The sequence below is a fragment of the Leptonychotes weddellii genome, chromosome 9 (genome assembly GCF_054177405.1).
Source record: "Leptonychotes weddellii isolate Sample4059 chromosome 9, ASM5417740v2, whole genome shotgun sequence".
Classification (NCBI taxonomy): domain Eukaryota; kingdom Metazoa; phylum Chordata; class Mammalia; order Carnivora; family Phocidae; genus Leptonychotes; species Leptonychotes weddellii.
In genome coordinates, this window is record NC_138377.1 from 39,542,836 (window position 1) to 39,570,657 (window position 27,822).

The 27,822-nt window shown below is 42.4% G+C and overlaps 1 protein-coding gene across 5 annotated transcripts in view; it reads right to left on the reverse strand.

The window, feature by feature from the left end:
• Positions 1-9,241: 9,241 nt before the first annotated feature.
• Positions 9,242-27,822, reverse strand: part of FBXO34 (F-box protein 34) — an 86,085-nt gene continuing 67,504 nt past the window's right edge. For all 5 annotated transcript variants that reach the window (XM_081830484.1, XM_081830483.1, XM_081830482.1 and 2 more), the window contains one exon: positions 9,242-12,495. In XM_081830484.1, the coding sequence (XP_081686610.1) occupies positions 10,347-12,485 (2,139 nt within the window). In that variant the 5' untranslated portion in view covers positions 12,486-12,495 and the 3' untranslated portion in view covers positions 9,242-10,346. The remainder of the gene's footprint in view (positions 12,496-27,822) is intronic.

Here is a 27,822-nt window from a genome sequence, read left to right on the forward strand (position 1 = left end):
AAGGAATTAGTTCATTCTCACCTAGATTATTGAACTCCTACCCTCTACACTATGTGCATTTTGAAATTGAACTTGTTTTTTGAGTGGAAAGTCATTAAGGTAGTTCCCTTGTGTAAGTTAAATGCTTGCCTGCGCACAGGTTAAAAGCCACTTAACTAAATGGCCTCTGGTCATTCTTCCGGTGTCCCAGTTTTTTTCTAAGGGATTCAGTAGGTGGCAGGTTTTCCCAGGGAAAACCATCCTGCTTGTTTTCTTAGAGGTCTTTGTTGCTCTAGGGACACTCCCTTCACTTAGAAACGCAGAGCAAATCAGAGCTGATACTACTCTTCTCTGACAGAATTTTCCCTCACCAAGAGATCATTTTCAGCTAATGTGTTGTCTTGTCATTCTCTTAGTGACAATCTTATAAGAAAACTGTAGAGAGGCATTATGTACAAATATGTAAGTAGTTTTTTATTTTTAATAATTACAAAAAACTCCTATGTAACAACTACAAAAAGAAATCCTATGAAAAATTCCTAACAGGCATTATTACCATATCTTGTTAAGTGTGATTAGCATGACAGTACCTCAGATAAATCAGAGACTTACCCTACCCTAGCTTCTTTTCTTCCTGTAATTATTATAGTTGATACTTTGCCTACAAATCCGAGGTGCTATATAGCTTTTGCTATTGGTATATTTAATGTTTGGTAGAGTTGCAGAAGAAGGGTGTTTATTCCTATCCAGGAGTTCCAAGTTCCCGGACTCTATGAATTTTCCACTTAGGGGAGGAAACAGGCTTTTCTCCATGTGGGTTCTCAATAGCTGGTGTCAAGTACTCAGCTTCATGATTGCTGAGCTAGCATTATACCATCCAGGTCTGAAGTTCATAGGGAATGGGTACTTGAACAAATACCAAATGAACTTAATATAAGGGTTGTCTAGGCACTTCAAACCCTCAAAAAAAAAAAAAAAAAGTTTCAAGCTAAGACGGAAGACAGATTTGGGGCTTGGGGATAGAGATTGACTTCAGCTGAAAGATGCGGAGTTGTCATGGTTTCTCTCAAGTAGGCCGCTTAAGAAACCATGAATTTGAGATTAAGCTAAAGAATAGAATCCAGAGATCACAACTCCTATCTAGAGAGTAATTCAACAAAACTTAAAGGATATGGGAAATAGGGATTGATAGGGTATATTTTGTTTTTTATATCAACTAGAGGCACTTTATTTAGGGTTAAATGAGCAAACCCTTTAGTGGTTTTGAACACCAACATACTGGCTTACACTGCTGAGATATTTTGGTTTTCATTATTTTGCACTGGATCCACTCTGTAAATATTAAATATACATTTCAACCACTGTTTTTTCCTACTCTCTTTGCTGCTCATTAAAATCTTTCATGTAGGTGCCAGAACCATATGTAAACAGCTTTTTAAAAAATTGAAGCTGGTATTTTTTTTTTTTTTTTAAACAAAAGCCATAGAACTTGGTCATGTTTTCCATATAAAATGATTTGTTGAAACAAGGTAATACTAATAAAAACCTACAGGCACCAAATAGGCTGCTTAAAATGGTCTGTTAAAGACTTCTTTTTTGTAATGGAATATAAGAATTTTTGCACATCTGTAAGTTAAGGGGAAAAACAGTATGTCAACACTGGGTGTATGGACAGGATTCACTTAAGGATTCATGTATCGATAATTTGGGAAACATTTGGGGGCATGCTGTTTTTAGAAGAACTACATCTGAGAATCTCCTTGTGGTGTCATGTTGCAGGAATTTCCCATTACTCTGCGACTTCCAAACCAGTTGGAGTCATAACAAATGTTTTCTAAACTTTTATTGTATTATTGCAATAAATCTTTTAAGAGTACTTTGCCAATATGTGTGTCTTTTTCAAACTGATTACTTGTTTCTGTTGATACACTGAGGGTAGCAAAAATGAGATTTAACTCTGGAATAATTTATACAAACTAGGGTAATTTTTTTAAGAATTTTTTTGCTAGGTAAGGAAAAAGGTCTGGTAATCCTAAAAATTATAGCTTATGGTGGTATTAAGAATAACGGTCCATCTCTGGTAAGCTGGAAGAACTAGTTGCTTACCAGTTACATACTTTCTCTCTAAAGCTGCGTTTTTCTTTTGTAGCCATCATATGATGCACGTGCCCTACAGTGACTTGGGTGTCTCACAGCACCTCCGTGGGGAGGTTGCCCATTTGGAACCTGCCCAGACTTTTCAGGACAAGAGAGAAAGCGAAGTATGGGAGGTTAGAGGGGATCTATTAAATTGAGATGAAAACCAAGTAGTTTGGAAAATCACTCCCCCTTCTTCCCTCCACCCCCTTTCAGGTTAGATCATAGAGAGGGGTTACCTGCAGGTAGACGGGGATACCAGGAGTGATTACGGCGGAACTGCTGCCTGCAGAAAGCCACCCAGCAGCAGGAGGAACCCAGGCAAGGAAACGGAAGGGTTCCCAAATAGGGCATGTGCTTCAGGGCTAGTGCCCTTCTATCTCCTTAGGTAACACTTAAAAACCATGCTCCTGTCGAGTGCCTACCCCAGAGTTACATCATGACTGATGCAGGAATCAGGGTGAAGCCGACGGGAAGCACTAAGGATAGCTTTGTCCTTAATGGATGGGTGGTCATTAAAAGTCCATCAACAAAATGGAGTGGGCTTTGGGCAAGTCCTCTAAACTTCAGCTGTGAAATGGTCAATGAGAGAAAGCCACCACCAGCACACTCCAAGGATCTGGTGAGAAAATACCCTGAAAAAAAAATAATAGAGTAGATAATCCTAAAATTTGTATGGACCACAAAGGACCCCGAAGAGCCAAAGCAGTCGTCTTTTTTTTTTTTTTTTAAAGATTTATTTGAGAGAGCGAGAAAGAGAGAGAGAGCACATGAGAGGGGGGAGGGTCAGAGGGAGAAGCAGGCTCCTCGCCAAGCAGGGAGCCCGATGCGGGACTCGATCCCGGGACTCCGGGATCATGACCTGAGCCGAAGGCAGTCGCTCAACCAACTGAGCCACCCAGGCGCCCAAGCCAAAGCAGTCTTGAGAAAGAAGAACAAAGCTGAAGGTATCACAAACCCCAGATTTCAAGATATACTACAATGTTGTAGTACTCAAAACGTGATGGTACTGGCACAAAAACACACAGATCAACGGACCAGAATAGAGAGCCCAGAAATGGACCCACATGTATATGCTCAATTAATCTACGTTATAAAGGAGGCAAGAATATACGATGTGGAAAAGACAGTTTCTAAATGGGAAAACTGGACAGCTACTGAAACTGGACCACTTTCTTATACCATACACAGAAAAACTCAAAATGGAGTTAAGACCTAAATGCAAGACTTGAAACCATAAAACTCAAAGAACACATACACAGTATGGGATTTGGGGACGACACCAAAATAAAAAGCTTTTGCATAGCAAAGGAAACCATTAACATAAAGGCAACCTATTGAATTGGAGAAGATATTTGCAAATGATATATCCAGTAAGGGGTTAATATGCAAAATATATATATATTTTATACAACTCACACATACACACACAAAAAAATCAATCCAAGTCCTAACCTGAATAGACTTTTTTTCTAAAGAAGGCAGAGGGGCTCCTGGCTCGCTCAGTCAGTGGAGCAGGCAACTCTTTATCTCAGGGTTGTGAGTTTCCCACATTACGTGTAGAGATTACTTAAAATCTTAAGACAGATGACCAACAGACATATGAAAAAATTCTCAACGTGACTCATCTCAGGGAAATGCAAATCAAAAGCACAATGAGGTATTACCTTACACCTGTCAGAATGGCTAGTATCAAAAAGACAAGAAATAACAAATGTTGGTAAGGATGTGGAGAAAAAGGAACCCTTGTGCACTCACTGTTGGTGGGAATGTGAACTGGTGCAACCACTGTGGAAAATAGTATGGAGGTTTCTCAAAAAGTAAGAGTTACCATATGATCCAGTAATTCAACTACTGGGTATTTACCCAAACAAAATGAAAACACTGGGGCGCCTGGGTGGCTCAGTCATTGAGCATCTGCCTTCGGCTCAGGTCATGGTCCCAGGGTCCTGGGATCGAGCCCCGCATCGGGCTCCCACTCCGCGGGAAGCCTGCTTCTCCCTCTCCCACTCTCCCTGCTTGTGTACCTTCTCTCGCTGTGTCTCTCTCTGTCAAATAAATAATTAAAAAAAAAAAATGAAAACACTGATTTCAAAAAGATATATGTACCCCTATGTTTATGGCAGTGTTACTTACAAAGCCAACATATGGAAGCAATTCAAATGTCCATCGATAGATGAATAGAGAAGATATGGTGATATACACAATGGACTATTACTCAGCCATAAAAAAAGAACAAGATCTTGCCTTTTGTGACAACGTGGATGGACCTAGAGGGTATTACGTTAAGTGAAATAATTCACACAGAGAAACACCATGATTTCATCTCAAAAAAATGCACACACTCATCAATAGAGACACGGTGGTCGACAGAGGGGTAGAGGGGATGGAGGAGACAGGTGAAGGTGATTAAGAGGTACAAACTTCCAGTTACAAAGTCAGTCACAGGGGCGCCTGGCTGAGTCAGTAAAGCATACAACTCACTCGGGGCATGAGTTCAAGCCCCACATTGGGCGTAGAGCTTACTAAAAAATAGTCACAGAAATGCAAAGTACAGCATAGGGAGGAATACTGCAACAACACTGTATGTGACAGATGGTAACTATACTTACCTGTGGTGAGCACTGAGTAATAATGTATAGAACTGCTGAATCACTATGTTGCACACCTGAAACTAATAGAACATTGTCAACTACACTCCAATAATCAATATTTTTTAAAAGATGGGATTATAAGTGAGTCTGTGTATTAAAAAATGCAGGATTTGGGGCACTACTGAATCAGAATAAGCACTGTCCAGTGGAAATAATGGAATTTGCATATGTGACTAAATTTTGTTAGTCTCATTAAAAAGGTAATAGGTAAAAATTTTTATATTTTATTCAAAATACCCAAAAATATTATTTCAACATGTCATCAATGTGAAAAAAAGTAAGAAGAGGGGGCCAAAGAAGGGTCATACTTGTATTCTTGCCCTGAGCCACAAAAATACTGGGGAAGGCTTGCCCCTCTACCTACACCCTTATAATAAATCCTCCTTGAATTCGCTCATTTGGGGTGTGCCCCCAGTTTCCTATTGAGACCCTGTGCAGTGAAGAACCAGAGCACAGACCAGAACAAATTGAGGGGCCTTAAGCCAAGACCACTGGCCATGGAAAAGAAACAGGAAACGGGGGAGGTCCCAGCTGTGTACTGGGGCAGCCTCATCACCATCTCTTCTTAGGAGTCCATCAGGGCTGAAATGAAAGTGGCAGGCTACATGCCCTGCAGGAGAATCCTGCTCAGCGGCCTACAGAAAGGGGGCTTGATGAGGAAGAGCAGACTGAAGGCCAACAGCTAAGTCCCGGAATGGGGAAGGCTGCTGGGTCAGGCCTGGCAACACCCGAACTCCTACTGGACTGCAAACAGTTGTGCAAATGGGACATCTAACTAACCTCATACCAGACAGGGACTGACACAAATACAATCTCGCTCTCTACATTTTACCGATCGGCAACTTAGTTTGAATTTGGTTTTTGAAGAACTGCATCATACTCTTCATACTGCTTAACTAACTGACACCTGAAAATGCCAGTTTGGAAATCAACTGTCACGGGGGCAGGGAGGGGGGAAGGAAGTAAAGAGCTCGGGTGATAGGCCGTGATTAACTGGGACAGGGAGTGTGCCCATTCCGCAAGCCTGTTTCTGCTGTGCACAGAAGAGCACCTCCTCTTTCACGCCTTCGACCTTTCTCACCACTACGCGAGGCACAGATCGTTCTCTACTGGGTGATGGACACACAGGATTTCCAAAAGTAATTTCAGCCGTATGCCATTTCTCCCCTAAATGCCAACTTTAGAACCGAATTCCTGCTGTGTTTCATTGTTCCAAAGAGAATTTGAGACAAAGGGTCCCCAACTAATTTATCCTGAGGCCTTTTCTCTGCTAACTGAAGAGTGGATGGGGGAGGGCCTGTCTGGGGATGGGGGAAGTTCATTTTGCTTTTTAAAGGAACATCACCTCTCACAAGACTTGTTGCAGCTTAAGAGACTATCACCCCTCTGTTCCTGACTCCCCAGCTACCAACGTTAGTGGCTCCGCTCCTCTAAGATAACCCCAAGGTCAAATGAGCCGCCTAGAATAGGGGTGCTGCCTGCCTGGTTTTGCTTAGGCATAAATACACTGGAAGTCCCCCAAGGGAGCATGACCGCGACGATGTTTGCTCTTCCCATGAGGTTGTGCAAACACTAGCTATGGCCACAAACTTAGGAACAGCATGAACGTCAATAGAAGGGATTGCACTTTCCCACCAGAGGTACTTTAACCAACTCACAAAGGTTGCAACACTAGCTTGTTTGAACCCAGAGGAAAAACAGGGATAGCAAGGATCAGCTTCCCCAAATGCTAGGCGAGGTGCACGGTAGAGAACGTGTTTCAATGCAACATGGTACCTGACAGGAAGAGCTATGTAACCTCAGCTCTTACTAGTGAGGTCTGCAGTATACACAGCACGAAGTTTGGGGCAGACTGGCTTCATTCCGGTTTTGAGGCAGGCTGTCTCTCTTTGTGGGACAAAGGAGAGGATGAATAGCCAGTCTGCTGAGTGAAGAATGAAGGCAGTGAAAGCTGTGGAAGATGCCTGGGAATACCCATGTAAGAAAAAATCTCCAAGGCCAGTCCATACAGGTAGGCAGGGACACCCTGACAAGTCCAAGGTAGAAGGGATATTTGGACAGAGCCTGGAAAGGGAGCCCCTAGATCATGCATAACCGTCAGCCCACAGCCTTCTGCAGCCACAAGGCCCAAAGCAGCCTGTGGTCAGAAGAGCCACCAGCAACAGAGCCCAGATCATACCAAATGCACAACTGACGGTTACCCAGCAAACTCAGAGGGCTGCTTTGGGAACATCTCTAACCAAGAATGGCCCCATGGAACCAGCTATAATCCTCCTAGATCCCTTTAATCCTCCCCACTTCAGGTTTCTCATACTTGGGATGGAAAATTACAGCACAGCTCAGGACCACCAGAACGTGCCAGCACCCCTCACAATAAGACAGTCACTAGCAGCATGTACTGTGTGTGAGGCACCGCGGGGATGGCATGACCATCCCCAGCTTGGTCAAGCTGCTGTCTCTGAAGCTAGAGTAGTGGGGGAGCACGATCGATCCATAAAATGGGAGAGTGGCAGGAGATGTAGATGGCAGCCAAATGAGGAGGGTGGGACAGGCCAGGGTGGTCCCCAAGGAGGTACCCCGAGCACAGAGCTAGCAGTATGCTCAGGCAGGGTACACCGTCAGTCTTGAATGGTCCTTTCACATGGCCATTTTAATGCCAGAGTCATTTTGATAAAGCCTGAAAACAAATTTTTTCTCTTTGCCCCTTTCCCATTTCCAGTTCACCCCTGCCTTGGCTATCTGGTGTCCTCCGCTGAACAGGGGACAAAGCCAGACTGCCCCGGAGCCGGGGGTAGAGGGCTCTCTGACTCCCAGATTTCTCTGATTTTTTTCTAACAGTGGGAGAGGAAAACTAGGCCGGGCACATCAAAGCCTCCGAACAAAAGCCGAAGGTGGAAGTCGTCTTTATTTGTGTCCCCATGGCCGGGAGGAGGCTAGGGTCCTGGTGTCCACACTGCTAGGCCCTCTCTGAGGAGCCCAGTCCTACAGCAGCACAGCAAAGCAGGGACCGCAGGGACCGCCGCAGTGCTGCCAGAATTCAGCAGCTTGGCACTAGGGAGCTCTGACGCACAGCACCTTTCCCCTCAGCGGAAAGCTACACCCGTCTCAATCAGGAGCAGGGGCAGGGGGCCCTCTGAGGCCACCTGCTAAAATCCTCCATCATTCACACAGCACTGGGAACAGGGCCCGGCCACAATGTTCAAAAGGGGTCAGTGACTTCCAAGGCCCCCGAGAATCACATGCCAAGACGGGGTTGGGGCATTCTTACCTTGTCCTCTGCTCTCAGCCCGAGTCATGGCTTTGTGCCCCATGCAAAACCCAGATCCGGAATGGCTGACTTGGGAAAACCAACCAAAACGATGGTTTATCCTGTGCGTCCACCTGGGCAAACAGAACCAACAGCTAGTGACGACGACAGCTAGGTTTCCCGGGCACTTACCACACACCCAGCTGTACTCTAAATCCTGTGTGCGCAGATCGGCTTGAATCCTAAATCCTGAGCCATGACAAAGCTATCAGGAAGGCATGCGGAGACCGCCAGTCTAGCAAACCGCAGGGGAGAAGGGCGAGCACTGGAAACCTCAGCCCAGGGCGCTCGAACTGAAAAGCATTTCCAACATACCTCCGCTGCGGCGAGCCATGAGGAAGGGCACAGATACCATGAAGGAAAGGTAAGCTCTTCTCAGCCTCTCCTCGTCCCGTGTCACAGGCTCCGGCCTAGTGCGGTCAGAGGTATCCTTATTGTTGCCCGACAGGAACAGACTTATTCGGCATTGAGAGACACTTCCCAGTTTTAGTACCCTGCCTTTTCAGGGAGGAAGGAGCAGCTTGCCTCCGGCTAAGGGGCAGGAGAGCCCAAGGCAGATTCCAGGGTGGAGGCCGCTCCCTGGCCACCAGCACCTCGCCACAGGTGACCCTGGCTCCACCTGGCTCCTGTCCTATCCCACTCTGCCTGGCTGACCTAGCCGAAGCCTATGCAACCTCTACCTCTACGCTCCTTCAGGGCCATCCCGGCCTGCACTCGTCACCTCCCTGCAACATTCATCACGCTCCTCCACAGCGTGAAGCGGACGGGCTTTGGTGGGTACCTGATTTCAAACCGACCTAGCTGCTAGGGCCTTCACAGCAGCTTTTTGGGACCCAACACCTTCCAGCCCCACCCAGCACTACAGGACCACAGACCTGAGTATTTCCTCACCGACTTAACGATTACTAGACAAGCTGTGACACAGGCCTCCAACAGGGGATGTAGCAGTTATGGGAAGACGACAAATTCAAAATAAGCATAAAGTGTTGCAAAAATGTTAGCTCATAATGTTAACTGAAGATGGTCTCTTTTCCGTGGCAGAAAAACAATTTTCTCTCTCCCAACCCCTAACAACTCAAAAAATTTAAATTCTTATGATTCAATTCACAACATAATCCTCCATTATTAACCTCAAAAAAGGAAGAAAAAGCGTCAGCAACGCAGGTCCCATTTAAGATGCATGTATTTATTGAAGTTAAAAAAAAAAATTTGTAACCAGACAGAAAGAGTAAAGTAGACAAGAATGTTATAATCTGACTATATAATATCTTCTCATTCTTGGAGGATCACTAAAATATAACAAAGGATTGTTCTCTATGCTAATTATAAGGTTGTCCAGTTAAACCATCATTTGGTATCTTCAACAGGTTAACCTCTTAACTATTTAGAGTTTCTTCTCAGAAACATTCATATATTATACAGGAAACATTCATAGTTTATTTGGGAAACATTCATATTTTATACAGGATGTACAAATTTAAGACGAGACGATTTAAAAACAAAAAACCACACAATTGTAGCCGCAACACCATCCTAGCTGCATTGTGGGGATTATGTTCAGTCTGTTGTCCACTATATACAACTGGATTTAATAGTGTTATTTACAGAGGGGCCAAAAGCACTCATCTAAGGTAAAGGCGCTCGGGTTTAATGTGCACTTTCATAGCCCTATGAAAACACAACCATTATATACACTGTAAACACCACAGGGCATGAAATCCATCTCCAACCATAAACTTCAATCGCACAGATCAAGCATACAAGGGCTAAGGTAAGGTGCCTGACTTTTCCTTTGTAAGCATACTTTTCATCCAAAGAGTGCTGCTCTTCTTTCCACAGGACACTATTCACTTATTTCAAATATGGTGCCAGTGCTTAAAACATTTCTGGAACCCCTTTTTGGGGACTGCCTGCATAGTCTGCGATGAACTCTTCTGAACGTCCTGGATGGTGGCAAGTCTTTGTCCTTTAAGGATGGATTTGATTTGGGAGAACAGGCATATTCACAGCCAAGTGAATCAAACTATGGGATACCACCCTGGGCTAAATGGGAGGCGCCACTCTAAAGCAACGAGACCAATTTCCTTGTATAGCTCATAAAGCAAGAGTTTAAAAAAAAAAAAAAATGCCTGAGCAATGGCAGTCCTGATGGAGTAAGTACAGATTCTCCTAGAGTGCAGGCTCGGAGAGGCAACCTTCACTTGAATGGTAGATCTAGGTGGTGGCTTGCAATTTTAAAGATCAGTCCTTTTGTCGCCTCTCACACAGATTTAGTATTCCTCTTCAGTTTCGGTCCCCTTTGCTTTCTTATGGATTGCCCGATTGAAGGTGTGGCAAGCAGGGACCCAGTGATTGTCATGAAGCCCCAGCTTACAGCCGGGGAAGCCCTTCTGAGACCGGTGGCAGCACATCCAGTACCCTGGCCCGTAGGGCAATGCCTGGCAATAGGGCTTGGGGTGCCACCGGCACAGGGACACATCCCCTTTCACGTATTTCTTCTTGCACTGCTTGCAAGGGTCCTCTCTGTATCGTGGATCTCGCACCCAGCGGGAATCTGCCGGCCTGATGTTGTAGTATTCAATGATAAACTTGAAATAGCAGCAGGTACATTTGAGAGCCACTAAGCTCTTGGTGGGAAGTAACCTGAAGATTTTCACCATGAGGTGGTGGGGCAGAAACGCCATGTACTGCTGAGGCTCCAAAAGCTGCTGGATTTTAAACCTGGTCTCCAGAAAGTCATGAGACACTTGCTTCTTCCAACCGGCTGTCTCCAGCACCGGTAATGTACTTTCCACCGGAGATGCTGGCAGGACGAAGGCATCAGCGGGAACCCTTTCTTCCTCCGATGCACTGTCACCCTCCGCGGCATCGTGAAGCCGGCCGGCCTCAGCAGTCCCTCTTGTGCTTTCACTCAACTGTGAACAGTCTGACTGGTGCTGACCAGGTGGCAAAAAAAACAACATCCCCGGAAGTGGGTCTTCGCAGGGCTCTGAACGAGGAGGCTGGCCTTGCTCTACCTTGGACACAGTGATACTAATGCACAAAGATCCCCTTCTTCTCTGATCAGGACTCTGGCTAGTAAGTGGCGCGAGCTCTCTACTCATACAATCAACAGCATCGGTGGGCAATTCAATGGCTTGAGAGCAGGCGTGAGGAGGAAAAGGCGAGCCAGCAAGTTCCTCTGTCATTTCCACATCATATCTATCGCCATTTTTCATAGCAGTGTGCTGATCTGGCTCAAATTTTGCACTGTCCGTGAGGAAATTCACACTTGCTGGCAATGGGGGACAGCCCCGAGGAGCACTGTCCCAGGCCTCATTTCCCTTAGGAGAACAACGGTCAGCTCTTGAGGGGCCACAGTCCACAGATACAGACCCCACAGGATTCACCTGAGTGTCTGGTGCCTCCAAGGCGCCTTTGTTTGTTTTGCCTTCATTAGCCTGAGTGCCATTTGCAAGCAACACCCGACCCACATTCCGACGGAAGCTGTTATTCCTCGAGAGGCTCCCAGGCTCACGCTGGCTCTGCCGCTTCAGGCACTCAGACTCCAGCCTGGCTACCATGTCAAGGACACGGACTGGCTCACTCTGTGGTTCCCCAACCTCAGGATTTCCTCTTTCCGTGGATTCTTCACAAGCTCCGGGAGCAGAAAAGGGCTCGGAGGCTGGGAGCACACCTCGGGACTGCCCAGGAATCCTCACCACGGCAGGTGAGTTAGTGCAGTTTTTCGTGCAAGTAGCTAGCAGGGCACTGGCTCTCTGCTCAAGGAAGGCGACCATCTGTATGACCGACAGAGGCCTCCCAGCATAGATGCCGTCGCCACTGTCACTCACATAATGCACAGAACAGTGCTCGATGCCACACGCAAAGGGCTCAGGCTGGTGGCACCTGCTGTTGACTTCCCTCATCCTTTCTAACTGTATTTTGGCTTTTTTAAGATCCCCTGATTTTTTCCTTCTTTTAGTAGCTCTCCCATCAATATCCCAGGAGCTTTTTATTTTCATAGATCCTATCCTATTGCTACACTGGTGGGCTGCAAAGAATGCAATTTTCTCCTTGGTATTTCCTGGTTTCACAACAGCCCAGATATCAAGCGGCCCCTCCCCTTCTTCACCCTGGTGGATTGTTGCAGATGGTGCATTCTTCTTGGTTTTAACATTCAAGCTGCTCTCTATGGGACTCTTCCCACTCATGCTGCACAGAACATTTGGAGAAAGAATCCCAAAAGGCTTTCGAGATGATGCTTTACCAAGAGAGGGTGAAGGAAAGACACTTGGTTTCACGTAGCTAGCTTTGCATTTCTCATCATCTATAGCTTCTTGGTGGCTCATAGGAGTTCTCAGAGTTTCCTTGCTGATTTCCAGAGGTCGCACTTTCTTCTGGAGTTTCCAATATGGCTTTAGGTGCATAACAGAGGCTCTACAGGAAAGAAATACATATTTGATTAAAATAGTACTTTTGTTTTTAGAAAAGTTAACATATAATCTTCTGACCGTTCTAGCAAGTAATAGAAATATTTTGTCAGTTCATTAAATCTTTACCATACCAACTCTCATTTCAGCTAGTTTTTAATGTACAGATCAAGAATCACAAGAGCAAAACAACCACTTTCCGTGGTGTATAGGCCAGAAAATAAATTGGTAAATTTGAAGCTGAATAGACAGTGAATTTCAGAAACTGACATTAGTTAACATTCTACACATAAAATTAGTCCTTTAAATGTTAAAAATAACTTACTGAAAACCTCCAAATACAAGGTGAACTGGCCAGAATCCCTAGTAGACTGACCCTATTTCTAAGTCATCATGGCTAGCGTTTTATTGGCTGCAAACAGTCTATCAAAACGTCGTACTGCTTTCTGTGCTATTCTCTTACTGTTGAATATTTTAGATGTTTATAGTTTTTCACCTGTTTGCTTATGTACTGTGCCCATCTACTAGTCTTGATTTTTTTTTAAGATTTTATATATTTATTTGAGAGAGCAAGAGATCACGCGCACATGTGTAAGCAGGGGGAAGGGCGGGGGGGAGAATTTCAAGCAGACTCACGCTGAGTGGGGAGCCTGACACAGGATTCGATCTCATGACCCTGAGATCATGACCTGAGCTGAAATCCAGAGTTGGACGTTTAACCAGCTGAGCCACCCAGCTAGGCACCTCTAGTCTTGATTTTCTAAATCATCTATTTGTTTAAGCTCTTAACTGTCAAATTTCCTCCAAATACCTTAAATCAAATACAGAACTGTTCCATAATCCTTAAGTCTAAAAACCATTTGGCACTAGTTCAGAAAAACAATGCCCTGTTTTGTTCCCTGACCAAGGCTGGAGGAGATGGGAGCCATCTTAGAAATTAGAAAGATGATTACATGCGATTGCACACATTTACATGTGTGTTTTAGTCCTTGCTATATCATTAATTAGCTAGAGTTGGTGAGTTTAACTTGGACAAGTCACTTCCTCTCTGGGTCTGACTTGAAATGTTGACTGAGGAGTTGGAATACTAAATTATCTAATGATCTAATCAATTTTTACAGTAAAATAGCCATTGTTAGCAGAACACTGTGCACTGAGAAAAGTGTTTTGTAGGGATGCCTGGTCTCCTACAAAATAAACCTACAGACAAAAATAAACATCTGCAATCAGAGGTTGGTGGCAAGAGCCCCCACAAGTCTAGCAAGTAATAGAAACATTTCCCTACTCTCACTCATGGGGACACCAGTCTAGGACATACATATTCGGCAACTCAGCATATTCCTTTATCATTCACCTTATAGCATTTAGTGATTGCCTGCAACGTGTCAGGCTCTACGATAATTGCTTTCAAATATTAATTTTAATTGTCAAGGATGAAAGTGATCATCCAGGACAAGTTTGTTCACCTTTCAACTCTTACTTCCTTGAGTCTGGGCTTAGCTAAAAGAAGAAACAGGAATATGAATATTTTCTAGCTAGGTGACGAGAAATCTTGCATTTAAGACAAAGTATCTTTTCAAAGATATCCCTGAAATAGATCAGATTGGTTTGTTGATGATCTTTGGTAATTTCTATCCTAAATCTGCGATGTTCCCCCCTTTCCTGCACTATATCATTTTTAATAGTTTTCTATCATTTATATAGTCTTACAAAAAGACCCACCGAGACTTCTTCAAGAATAAGATGAATATATATGAATAAAATAGATGAATGAATAAAAAGAGACACATCTAGCGCTCTCTGTGTCAACGATTTTCTGGTTTTTCATATTCCCTTCAACCATTCTTGAAGTGAAATCAAAGAAATGAAAAATTCAATAAGTTCTCACATAATGATCTCATTACAGAATGTCTATGAATAAATTTAAACTTCAGCAATGTGTGTGCCATTCTGCATTGCACAATATGTTCTCTTCGCCTTCTTCCCCCACACATTATTTTAGGTGCTATTATTGATAGGCAGGGGCATTAAGAAGAAACTAATGTAATTATGGAAGGCTTTTGTTTGCATTTATTAACCTGTGAAGTCAGCTCAACTGACACATTGATAGTGGACAGGGTTTTAGCAGGATTAAAATAAGAGATGATCCTAGGGAACAGAAGTGAGGGAAGGTACAACTGGGAAGGAGAAAAGCCAGTGAGGTCATTTGATGCAAACAGGGTGACTGCTGGAGGGTAGGGGACGAGTCTGTGGGACCCCTGAAGGAAGCACAACGATTAGGCATGGGCTCTTGTCCCCTACTTAATTAAAGGTTGGCCAGGATATCAACCTCCCTCCTTCCTTTGCTGGGCTTGAAGGTCCTGAGGCAGAAAACAGAAAAGTGTTGGCAAGACTTAGAGTGCTAAGTGAGAAACTGGAAATCTGAGTTTGGGTTGAAATCAGTGGTAGACCACGAGGATATGATGCAGGGCACCAGGGGCATCTGCCACAAAACCTATAAGATAGCAACTTTACATCTCTAACAGATTACACCAGATGGTGGGGCTTTGCCCACCCCCACCACACCCCCATAAACACAGACAGGCACTGTGGAAAGCTCCAGCCAGGTTTCCATGGTTGCCAATCTCTTCATCACAATTGTACTTTAAAGTGCACCATAATAAAGTCCTGCTTTCTTGCAATTAAATAAAATGATGGGCTCTAGCACCTACCTACACATGAATGTTCCTTAGACAATCAGAAATATCCTTGTAAAAAATTAAGATCCCTGGGCCCAGTGAATCAGAATTTCTGGGATTGGATCCAGAATTTCTGCTGTTTTTAACCTTTAGATTTAAGTTGGATGGGATTTAAGGTCATGTGTTAGATCTGCTGTAAGAATGCCAGTGGGGTTCTGGATTTGGGCTGAGGGGTGAGGTGGAGCTGCCCAACAGAAAGCCCTGCAGGTGGTCCAGACCCAAGCATCTACTCTAACAGCTGGTTAAAGACCCATTTTCTTACTTGTTTTTTCTTTAAAGCACAGAAAAAGTCAATGGCCCCTTTATGGCCAAATTTCCTCTTTAACTCCAACTCCTCAGTTTGACACTGCTTTTTCCCAGCTATCTTCTCTTCTTCCCCAGCCTTAAACGTCCATGTTCCTCAGTTTCTTCTTTTTCTAGACCATTATTACTCAGGCTACATAGGTAAGTGCTGTCTTGTAGTTCTAACAACCATATACTGATGACTCTCCAGTGGTGTGTTCTCCCAAACTTCATATCCTATTGCCTGCCTCACAGACATAAATGGATGTCAGAATCTCAAGAATCAACACAACTAGTTAATGAAAGCATCAAGCAGACCTAGCCAATCAAGCCAGAAAGTTGGGTCACTTAAAGATTCCTCCTCCCTGACCCATATCCAATCACTAGGTCACTAAAATGCTCCCTCTTCTTCATTTCTGGCTCCAATGCCCTAGTTTAAGCAGCCATCTTATCTCTGCTACATGATCGTTACCCTTAAGAAAGCCTAACCTCTTTATCAATGGCATGCAAAGTGGAGCCCACCCAGACAACCTATCAGCTTCATTCCTGCTTTGCCCTACTCTACTCTACTTCACGCTTCGGGAGCTTATGCACAGAACCACTACCTATAGGACCCAGTAGTAGATGAAGGCCAATCATAGCACTTAAGATGCAAATTTTAAAGCAACCAGAACCATAAAACTAACACAACAGTTTCAACACTGTTTTCATACTAACTACCACCCATTTCCTACTATCTATTTATTGTCAGAAATTTACTGAACACTCTGGGCTGGATATTACTGGTGCAATCATGAGTAAGACATAGTCGCTGCCCTTAAGGAGACAGAAAAGTCAATAAGCAATTACAATAGAATGTGATGTGTGTTTATAAAGAGAATATGGGTGCTGGGAGAGCCCATGCAAGGAGGTGGGGGAGGACAACACACGGAAGGAAGGGGTGTAGGAAGGGACGAGAGGGAACCACCAGCACCAAGCTTAGTCTTGAGGGTATAGACATAAGTCAGAGAATCCCTGATTTTCTAAACTAAGCCCTAAAGGAAGATACACAAAGTCCTAAGAGGTTCAAAAGTAAATGATGCTTTTAGGAAACTGAGGTAAGTGAGAAACAGTCTGGCTAAGGTGCTGTGAGCAGAGAGACAATAAGTAAATGTATTAATAAGCAACAACAGACAGGAACTTTAGCTGCTGATTTTAAGTGGAGATTGAGGGAGAGGTGTCAAGGATGGGTCCTCAGCTTATGGCTTCAGCAACTGGATTAGGAGTGGTACCTTTTAGTGAGATAGTGGAAAAGGTGGCTAAACAGATTTGGAGCAGGGGAAGAGAGGTAAGTTTGGTTTTAAAAAGTGTTGCCTGACAGGTATCTAGTAGGCAGACTGACACAGGTCTGGCCAAGAAAAATTGAAGGAGATCCCTGGTGACCCCACTATAAGAACTACAGTGGGTGAGCAGGGCAGAGCCAGAAGTAATGGTGAAGGAGTGACTGGAAGGTGATAAAGTGAACCTTAGCAACCCATTCACAAAGCATGGCTGTGAAGGAGAAAGTCTTCGTATGTACCTGTCACCTTAATCCTTTCCAGGAATAAGGTGAGATATAACAATGAATCAATTAAAACTTGAACAACTTTCTTCCACTGAAGGCCAAAATTGTTTTCAAATAATTCCACTATGCCTTTTAGACTCCTTAACTTCTGTTTTCAGCTTTAAAAAGCTGGGAAGAACTCTCACCTTTAAACAAAGTATACAATCCCAAAATGGAGCCATGGAAGAGAATTTAACTTGGCTGAGAAAAAAAAAGTGCTCGGATAAATCCCAAAGTTGAAAGAATCATACTAATTTTGGTCTATGGGGGGATAAACCTGATCAATGACAATGGCAACACGGGGTCAGAATAGGAGAAAGGATGAGATTTCTCCTAGTGCTAATAATAGGCTTAGTGCTAACAGGAAGCCTAAAAATCAAAAGCAGATGCCTGTTTTCTAACTTGTCACTCTTAGTCGATAGCCTTGCCTATCAAAACAGGTTAGAAGATAAGTTATTTCCTGTTTCTTTCTGCTTCATTAAAGGTACAGGAATGCACTCCAAAAAAGAGTCCACTTTTATTAGAATAGTAAGGGGAATGCCTGGGTGGCTCAGTCCATTAAGCGTTTGGTTCAGGTCATGATCTCAGGGTTGTGAGACTGAGCCCCATGTCACGCTCCATGTTCAGCAGAGTCTGCTTGAGATTCTCTCCCTTTCCTTCTCCCTCCCCCTCTGCCCCTCTCTCCATGCACCCACATTCTCTCTCTCCCTCTCAAATAAATAAAATCTTAAAAAAAAAAAAAAAAAAAAGAATACTAAGAGCCACTCTTCCTTTACAAAAGGCCAGAGGAGGGGCGCCTGGCTGACTCAGTCGGTAGAGCATACAACTTTTGATCTCAGGGTCGTGAGTTCAAGCCCCACATTACGCGTGGAGCCTACTTAAAAAGGCCAGAGGAATTAAAACAGACTAGTCCTTGAAGACCATTCCCATGATACCTTTAGAGGGGATAAAAGTATACAGTAAATAAATTCAGTTTCTTTAAAAATGTAAAAGCTTCCAGAGAGGGGCACCTGGGTGGCTCAGACAGTTAAGCATCTGCCTTTGGCTCAGGTCATGATCTCCAGGTCCTAGGATAGAGCCCTAGGATCGAGCCCAGGATCCAGCCCCACATCTGGCTCCCTGCTCAGCAGGGAGTCTGCTTCTCCTCTCCCTCTGCTTCTCCCCCTGCTCCTACTCTCTCTCTCAAATGAATAGTCTTAAAAAAAAAAAAAAAAGCTTCAGAGAACATCTTAAAACCAATTTCTTTTTATGATTAGCAACTCCAGCAGAATACTGCATGTATACATAATGAAATCTTTGTTTTTGCAAATGAAGCAATAAAGCTATTATAATGACTTTTGAAGCCCCACAGCTAGATAGTGGTAGAATTAGGTTAAGAGTCTCCTGGATCTATTTTCCTTGCTACAAAACAAACAAAAAATATAAAAAACCTAGGTCCAATTATGACACAAATAAAATTAAATAATCCTGACAGCATCTATTCAAAGAGCTTTTTATCTTTCAAATTGGGTCAGTTTTTCTTCAGTGACACATAAAACCTCTACACAGAACTGTGATGAATTAAAGCAGACATACCATATCACATAAGAAGCCATATAATCTAAAAGCATGTAGAAACTACTTCCATGGCTGTTAAAGTAGAAAAAGTGCCGAGACCAGGAGGATGGGAATACAGGTGGAGACAAAAGAAAGGACTTCCATTCATAAGCCTCTAAACACTGACAGAATGCATCCAACTCCCACTGAGTGCCTTAACAACAACAACAAAAACCTGAACTAAGCCGGAAAAGACAGTGATTCTCAAACTGAGCTCCAAGCTCCAAAATATTGGGGGGGCGGGGAGGGGGGGCTAACATTCTGGAGGGAGGGAGTTCACTCCTTTTTTTCAAAGAACATTCTCTAAAGCCATTTCGTGGGACCTTTGACCTTTGCCTCGGGAGGGCTGGATGGTTAATAGTGCACAATTTAATGGAAAAATTCTTTACTGTCTGTTAAAAGATACTGAGTAATACAGAGATTAGCCTTTGGAAGCACATGCATAGTTTTCCAGAACTCACTGCTCACAGCTTTCATCATTCTTAGAATTCACAATAATTCCCCCCACCCTTGGAAGCCAGTTGAATTTCTGATGGAGTTTCCTTACAATAGGGTGGCTGGGGGTGCCTGGGTGGCTCAGTTGGTTAAGCGACTACCTTCGGCTCAGATCATGATCCCGGAGTCCTGGGATCGAGTCCCGCATCGGGCTTCCAGCTCAGTGGGAAGTCTGCTTCTCCCTCTGACCCTCTCCCCTCTCATGCTGTTTATCTCTCTCTCTCTCAAATAAATAAATAAAATCTTTATGATGGGGTGGCTGGGCAGGGGGTAGCCAGACCCTCCCCATGCTGTCTGGGGCTCTGGGGTAGGAGCAGAAACAAAGTTTAAGGCTGAGGTTGCCACTATGTCCTGCATGCAACAACCTGGAAAATCATGTTAATCAAGAAAACAAAAATCCCTCTAAACTCTGATACTGCACTCAAAAAAAAAAAAAAAAAAAAAATCAAATGAACAAAAAATAAAATGCCTAAGCCACAGCTCTAAGGATGATGGACCTTTGTCCATTCCACAATGTTGTTGCGGTCATCAGGAGTCCTCGATCAACCCTGGACGCAGTCATCACCTGGGGTCACGAGGGAACAGGACCTCTTGCCAGGTCTCCCCACCCCTGCTTGGTGTGGGCTCCAGTGATGTCCCTGGGGAGGGGCTGAAGCACTCAGTGAGAAGGAGTGGGAAATACAGAACATACATGCTTCATGGTTGTCTAATATAGGGTATGTATCATGATTAAAGACCAAACAAAGCTAACTTCCCAAGGGGGTGCCTGGGTGGCTCAGTCAGTTAAGTGGCTGCCTTCAGCTCAGGTCATGATCTCAGGGTCCTGGATGGAGTATTAACAAGTTGGGAAGGGTAGCCACCACTTTGCTCTTCTATTGTGATCACAATAGAAGCAACATCTAACAGTTTTACAATATTGCAAAATACTGAATTAGTGATCAGTTTACACGGATCCTCCTCTCCCCCTTTTCTTGGAGTCGGGAGAAAGAGGGAGAGGAAGCTAGAGAAAAGAACACTTGCTCAGGCTATTCGGATTTATTAAGCAACTGTTGCGGATAGAGACAAACTGGAAGTATTATGTTTTTGTTAAACTTACCATGTTTACATTAATCCAGTCAACAGTTTACAAAGTTATTTCCTATTGTTCCTCTGACATAATGCCAAACACCTAATTCTGGAATATCACAATTCATTGTTACCTGAACCGATGAGAAATCTACAATTTGGTAGCTCCCACTAGAATGAACATCAAAATCCAATGAAACCCAATAAAAAGTTTAGTCCCCCCAAAATCATTGATATATACTGAAAAGTACATTGAGCATTACCAAGAAAATTTCACCTCCACAGATTTTCAGATATTTAGCTTTCCTGTTAAAACCCTTATTTTTCCTATTCTCATATTTCTTAAAGAAAACAAAGGAAAAGAAAATCTCTACCCTCCCACATAGCAAAATTTTATTCCTTGAGTGACCTGATGCTTTTATTTTACTTTGAAACCAGTCATTCTTCCATATATACATTTTATATAAATTTTAACACATTTTTAAGGTAATACTTTCTTTGAAAGTAATGTAGTACTTTCAAAGAACTGATCAGAGCTTTTAACATGCTTTGACCAAATATAACTTGGACATAAAGATGTCATTTCTCCTAGGAAATAAATGTTAAAGATTCTAAGGCCAGCCACAAACACAGTTCAAAAATCCATTAGGTGCCAAATAACATTTGATATGAAAAATCAAAGAGGACAGCACAAAATTTGGGGGTATATGCAACACCACGCCACAAGTCGGCCAACAGACATAGACCCCGTGTTGGGCCTGATCTTGAGCAAAGTACCGTAACAGCCAGCTGGGCACACGCTAGCCCATTATGGGTAATGAATTAAAAAATGGCTTATCCCAGGCGCCTGGGTGGCTCAGTTGTTAAGCGTCTGCCTTCGGCTCCGGTCATGATCCCAGGGTCCTGGGATCGAGTCCCACATCGGGTTCCCTGCTTGCGGGAAGCCTGCTTCTCCCTCTCCCCCTGCTTGTATTCCTGCTCTCGCTCTCTCTCTGTCAAATAAATAAATAAAATCTTTAAAAAAAAATGGCTTATCCCTCAGGATAGAAAAAAAGGGGCAAAAAAGTAAAAATTCAGGGTAACAAGTATTAATTCATCAAGCAAAACTGTTTGCGGTAACAATGCAGACAAAAGATCTGGCAAGTGAAGACTTCTGTCAGCAGTCATGGATCGGGAGGGGAGGGGCGGGGGAATTACTTCAGAAACAGGACCTAGGCCATTTACCAAAGAAATAAAGCCCAAGCCACAGTCCTGGGCCCAGCTGTTTAGTAATTACTCTTCTTTCTAGCACATTCCCCTAGGATCCGTTGACCCAACAATGAAGTAGCAGTTTATGCACTGGCTGTTCAAAGTACACTTTGTTAAGAATTACCACTTGCAAAGAAATGAGGCTTATGGTCAAAAGAAAACTGAAAAAGTTGCTGTTCTAGGGCCTGCTTTTTGACCTTACCAAAGCCAAGTTAAATCCTGGTGTTAAAAATGAGTATTCCCAAGGAGTAAATGTGAGAAATCTACACTATACTACACACACACACACCCCACAAACACACATGCACAAATCATCAGGCACCAAGGAGCCCAAACGGTCTTATTATTGGACAAAAATCACATACTGGGGTTTATATACTTGTCTTAAATCTCATATAAAACTATTCCTTGAGTACACTAGAGGGTCTGTCTTCATCTTTATATCCTCATGGCCATCCAATTCTGCAGAATTTGACTAAGCCTAGAATTGCTAAAGCCAAAGAGGAAAGATGATGGATTACAAACAAGGTACATAGAACTCTCAATTACAGGGTACACTTTGGCCCTTCAGGACCAGCTTTACATAAATCCAGAATCTGACAAGTCGAGGGTTAAAAGAGCTCTTATAAGTCCTATCCTCTGAAATTCCTGGAAGTATGTATTTACTTAACATGCCTGTAATCATATTATACATAAAATGTTGTACTTTTCATCACAAGTATTTTCCATGTTATTACATGGTCTTGAAACCCATCAACTGTAAATGTGTAAGTGCCAGAATTTAATAAACTATTCCGTCCAACCCTGGAGGTTATAATGTAAACTTCATGGATGCACTCTTACACATAGAAGATTCCCAGAAGTGGAATTCCTAAGTCAGAGTGTGAGTATTTTTATGACTGGGTATACCTTGCCCAACCACTCTCCAAAGGGTAGAGCTAATTTACACTGCCACCACCAAGAAAATCATGCCAATTTTGTGGGCAAAAGTTTTGTTGTTTAAAGTGAAAGGAAGAAAGCAATGTAGACCTAGAGATAAAAGATACAAATAAGTGAGATGAGAATAATGTTTTCACTTCTAGAATAATAATAGCTCTAACAGCTCTAAAATGTTTACTATGTGCCACTGTTCAAAGCTCACAATCCCCCTAAAAATCTAAGAAGTGCATACTCTTATCACCTCTAATTGTAGATGAAAAAACTAAAGCAGAGGGAGGTTAAGAAACTTGCCGCAGCAAGCACATCAAGGAGTCTGGATGTTCACAGTCAGGAGTCAAAGGCTATGCTCTTACCCACCACATTATGAAACGAGGAGGGAGAGCAAATGAGGAACACATGGATGGGGTACTCCATAAGCAAGCTTATCCTCAATGTCATAAATGGAGACTGAGAAGTCTAACTGTGAGAGGAAAAAGAATTTGGGTTATGGGTTCGGTTTTGGATGTCTGAATCTGATAACCTACTTAAAATCTATTCGTTTATTAAAATATTTAACTTCCCTTTAAATGTTAGACTATACCTTGGGGCTTCAGCATGAAAAAACTGACAGAATTCCTGACCTCCTGGTAAACTTGAGAAACATACATGGATCCTTTTCATTAATTTGCAAATTTAAAAATTTGCAGAATAAAGGCAGGCATCACTATGAGCACTCAAATTTCATTTTTGGCCAAGAGAAACTTCAAAAAGTAAATGCAAATATGATAGTCTGGAACAGAGGCCTGAGTCCAGATGATATTATCAGAGAATAAGGCTGGGTTGGAATGACTGTATAGAAAACACACAGGAGAATATACACAGACTCTACTCTGGTACTGATTTATAATAGACTTATTTATAAAAATTAGTTCCAAGGGCACCTGGGTGGCTCAGTCGTTAAGCGTCTGCCTTTGGCTCAGGTTGTGATCCTGGGATCAAGCCCCGCCATCAGGCTCCCTGCTCAGCGGGAGGCCTGCTTCTCCCTCTCCCACTCCCCCTGCTGTATTCCCTGTCTTGCTGTGTCTCTGTCAAATAAATAAATAAAATCTTAAGAAAAAAAAATTAGTTCCAAAGAATGAAAAATGGTAGAGAATAGAAGAGATGACATTAAAATATAACCATAGGCAAATGGGAAACTATAAAATGATCAAGAATAAGGCCAATATGAATAGGAATATTAATATCTACTATATTTGTATTTCATAGATCCTACCATCTCTTTCCAGTACTAGATTATGTGAAGCTATACACAACACTTCATCATTGCCCTAAAAATGCATTGGGGCAAAGAGGAAAAAGTAACCTTGCTATACTTTTTATTGACACTCAACTACTACCTCATCATGAGTGTGTCAGTTTGCTTGAGCTGTGATACAAAATACCACAGGCTGCATGGCTTAAACAACAGAAAAGTTACTTTTCATAGTTCTGGAGGCTAAAAATCCAAGATCAAGGTGACAGTGTGTTTTGGGTTCTTTTTCCCCAAGGCCTTTCTCCTCGGCTTGTAGATGGCTGGCTGCCTTTTTCACTGTGTCCTCAGTCTTTCCTCTGGGTACACGTGCCTTTCGTGTCTTTCTCTTGTGTTCAAAATTCCCCTTTCTTCTAAAGACACCAGTTAGATTAGATTAGGGCCCAACCTGTCTACCTTCTTTTAACTTAATCACTTAAAAAAAAAAAGTAGGCTCCACACGCAGCTCCACATGCACCTGAACTCACAACCCCGAGATCAAGACCTGAGCTGAGATCAAGAATCAGACATTTAACTGACTGAGCCACCTAGGTGCCCCCTTAAATCACCTCTTTAAAAACCCTCTCTCCTGGAGTACCTGGGTGGCTCAGTCAGTTAAGCTTCTGCCTTCATTCAGCTCAGGACACGATCCCAGGGTCCTGGGATCAAACCCTGCATTGCATCAGGGTTCCCTGCTTGGTGGGGAGCCTGCTTCTCCTTCTGCCCCTCCCCCTGCTCATGCTTTTTTTCTCTCTCTCTCAAATAAGATTTAAAAAAAAAAAAAAACCATAAATAAATAAATAAATAATAAAAGCCCTCTCCGCAAATTCAGTCACATTCCTAGGTACTGGGGATTAGCACTTCAACATGTGAAAAGGTGCAGAGCACCTTGCAATTCAGCCTGTAACAATGGGGTAAATATAAGAAACTCAGGGGTTAAGGCTTGATGTTTTAAGATCACATAAAAGAAAAATAACAAACTATACTGATCAGATCTCCATACAATCCAAGTTTTTTGAGAGAACACTTCAAATCATTCAAGAACTCACTGCTCCAAAAATTAACACCCGGACAATCATCTTTCTGCAATATATGTCTGGAAGGGAAAAAATGTTACCACTCCTATTAATCTCATTTGTACAAAATACAGTGGTTATTACTCTTTTTTGCAGGCACTATAAGCCCTTTTAAATTCTGATGAAAGCAAATGGATCCTCCCAGAGGAAAGGGCACATATCCACAAAGTCTGGCATGATTGCTGTTTCAGGAGATTCACAAACCACCTCCCTAAAGCTCAGCAGGGTCCACGGACTCAAGTTAAAGAGCACTGACCTAAAAGACCATTTATTATTTAAATTAAAAACTAAGTCTGGGGCGCCTAGGTGGCTCAGCTGGTTAAGCATCTGCCTTTGGCTCAGGTCCTGATCTTAGGGTCCTGGGATTGAGCCCCCTGTCGGGCTCTCTGCTCAGTGGGGAGTCTGCTTCTCCCTCTCCCTCTGCCTGCCACTCCCCCTGCTTGTGCTCTCTCACCCTCTTTTTTCGCTCTCTCAAATAAACTAAGTCTATCCAAAAATGGACCAAAATACTTGAAACTGAGATTATCTTGAAAAATACAGGATAGACAGTAACCATGTTTATATTTACCAAAGGACTGAAAATAACTAATGATCAATCAAATAATATCAAAATAAATTTTAATCCTATTAGCCAACACTACAGGTAGGCAGAAGGGAGAAGAAAGAAACATTACTTCAGAAAATTTAATTAAAAAAACCTATTGCAACTCAGCACAAAATCTTAAAATAAAAAAGAAAATAACAATAGGTAGCAATCACTAGCAAGTTTCTTGTTTATTGAAAGAAGATCCATTATTTTCTACATCCCAAACTCAAAGTCAAAGATAACTTCATGTTGTGAAATTTCAAAACCTGGCTTGTCTTCTACTCTCTCTGGGCAAAGGTACTCTGACTTCCCTCAGACAGCAGCTTTGGATATGTTCAGACAATTGAGCAAAAGAGAAACTTATGTAGAATTAACTATTCCACCTGGGGAAATAATTTTATTTAATTATTTTACTAAGATGTAAACTCCCAAGGACAGGGACCCCTGTCTGCCTGATTTACCACTGTTGCCTCTGGAGCCTCAAAAATTGTTTGTTGAATTTGAATGGATGCTGTATTCTAGAGGAGACAGCCTGAATCTGGAAAATGGGGTGAGAATTTAACATCCATCTCTACTGTACAAGCACCTCAACGGGATCACTATAGCTTTGTGTTGGATTCAACATGGTATTAGTGGCAAGATGGAGCCCCAGAAAACAAAACTGCTATCCATTAAAGAGATTTATTGTACCATTATTTTCTAAAGAGATACCCAAAAAATAACTTGCTGAAGCTCCAGCTGGCAAACTGCTGAAAAACTTAAATTTTATTTCCTGGTCTATTACTTTAGTTTCCCTTCTATGTCCATTTACTTGATCAAAAGCCCAAGTTCATCTGTAAAGTGAGCTCACAAAATCCCCCAAGGAAAAGTCAAAATCAAGTTTATTCCACTGTAGATGTATCTGAAGAATAAATTCAACAACTTCTTAGCTCTGGGTAGTAAGAGATAAGTCAGCTCACCTCAAGAGCACTGAGCTTGAGCAAGATCTGAAGAGAATAAAGAAGAAAGGCAGTAAAATGTATGAGGGGAAGAAGTTAATTATCCGGTCACTGTCTGATTTATTGAAGAAAACCTCTTCTATTAACCTCGCCAGATATCCTTATGAGCTTCACTGACCTGGCAAAACTACTAGGCCTTCGACTACCTTCTAGTCCAGGAGCTTTAGATGCTTGCTTTAAATGAAATACCAATGAAGTGACTGGTTTTTTTCTAAACAAATTCTTCCCAGAAACAAAAATATTGTCATATTATAAATATTAATAGAGCACTATTTGAAAGGTCCTCAAAGACACCAAGTGGGCCCTAGACCTTTTGATAACACTCAAATGTAAAATGTAACCGTTATGAAATGAGAAAACTGATCTACAATTATATAAAAGAAAACTGCACAATTCAAAAACCAAGATCTTTAATGAGTAATACCAAAGTTAACTGTACTAACCAGACATATTTTAGACTTTATTGCTCCTGATTCCAAACCAAGCCTAGAAATGATTTTTAGAAAATTAAGCACTTAAGCTCATTGAAAAGAAAAACTTACACAAGCAGGTAAGACTTTAAAACAGCCATTTATAGTATTAGACAGTAGGGAAGTACACACTAACTAGAATGCATATTTATCCCTCATAATTATCTCTAGCTGGGAAAAACTACCAGTGAGCAATGTAAGACAACTTCCTAACTAGATGAAACACATGGGTCTGAAGTCATTCTGCGGTAGTCAGACACCCAATATTGCATATCTCAACACCAAATCATGTACTGTATTTTAATCACTGCTACAAAGTCAGGAAAAATACTAAATCAAAATAAATACACTTAAAGCCATTAATGCCTTAAATTAAAATTTTATTTCCTCATAGGTTTTGATTCAAAATAAATGGAAGGAATGACAGAAACATATGTTACCATTTTCCAACTTTTACTGAATTAATGGATCTAGGCATTGATTATCAGTAGCTGTTAACATCACAAACCCGGGACACAGCACATGCTCCTGATGGAGGAAAAGAAGACATTAAAAAAAAAAAAAATTCTAATCTGGTCCCTTAGAGTCAGCTACCAATTTATAGGAAACACAGGAGACACAAATATGTTAAAAATCTGAGGGATACAAAACAGTAAAACCTAGACTACAGGAAAACAGAACAAAATAAGGCTGGTTTATTCAGGCAAATTCCAAGTTAGAAAGACTGAAAGATTTTGGGGGGTGGGGGAACTCTATGCCTTAAAAGAAGTTAACAAGGGGCACCTGGCTAACTCAGTCAGTAGAACATGCAACTCTTGATCTCGGGGTCATGAGTTCAAGCCCTGTGTTGGGTGTGGAGCCTACAAAAACAAAAAAACCACAAAACAAAACAAAACAAACCTGCTAAAGAAACTTAAGAAACCAACTAAATACTTGGATGCTGAGCCAAATAGACATATGTATATGTGTATGTATGTTTTTTTAAGTCTTCA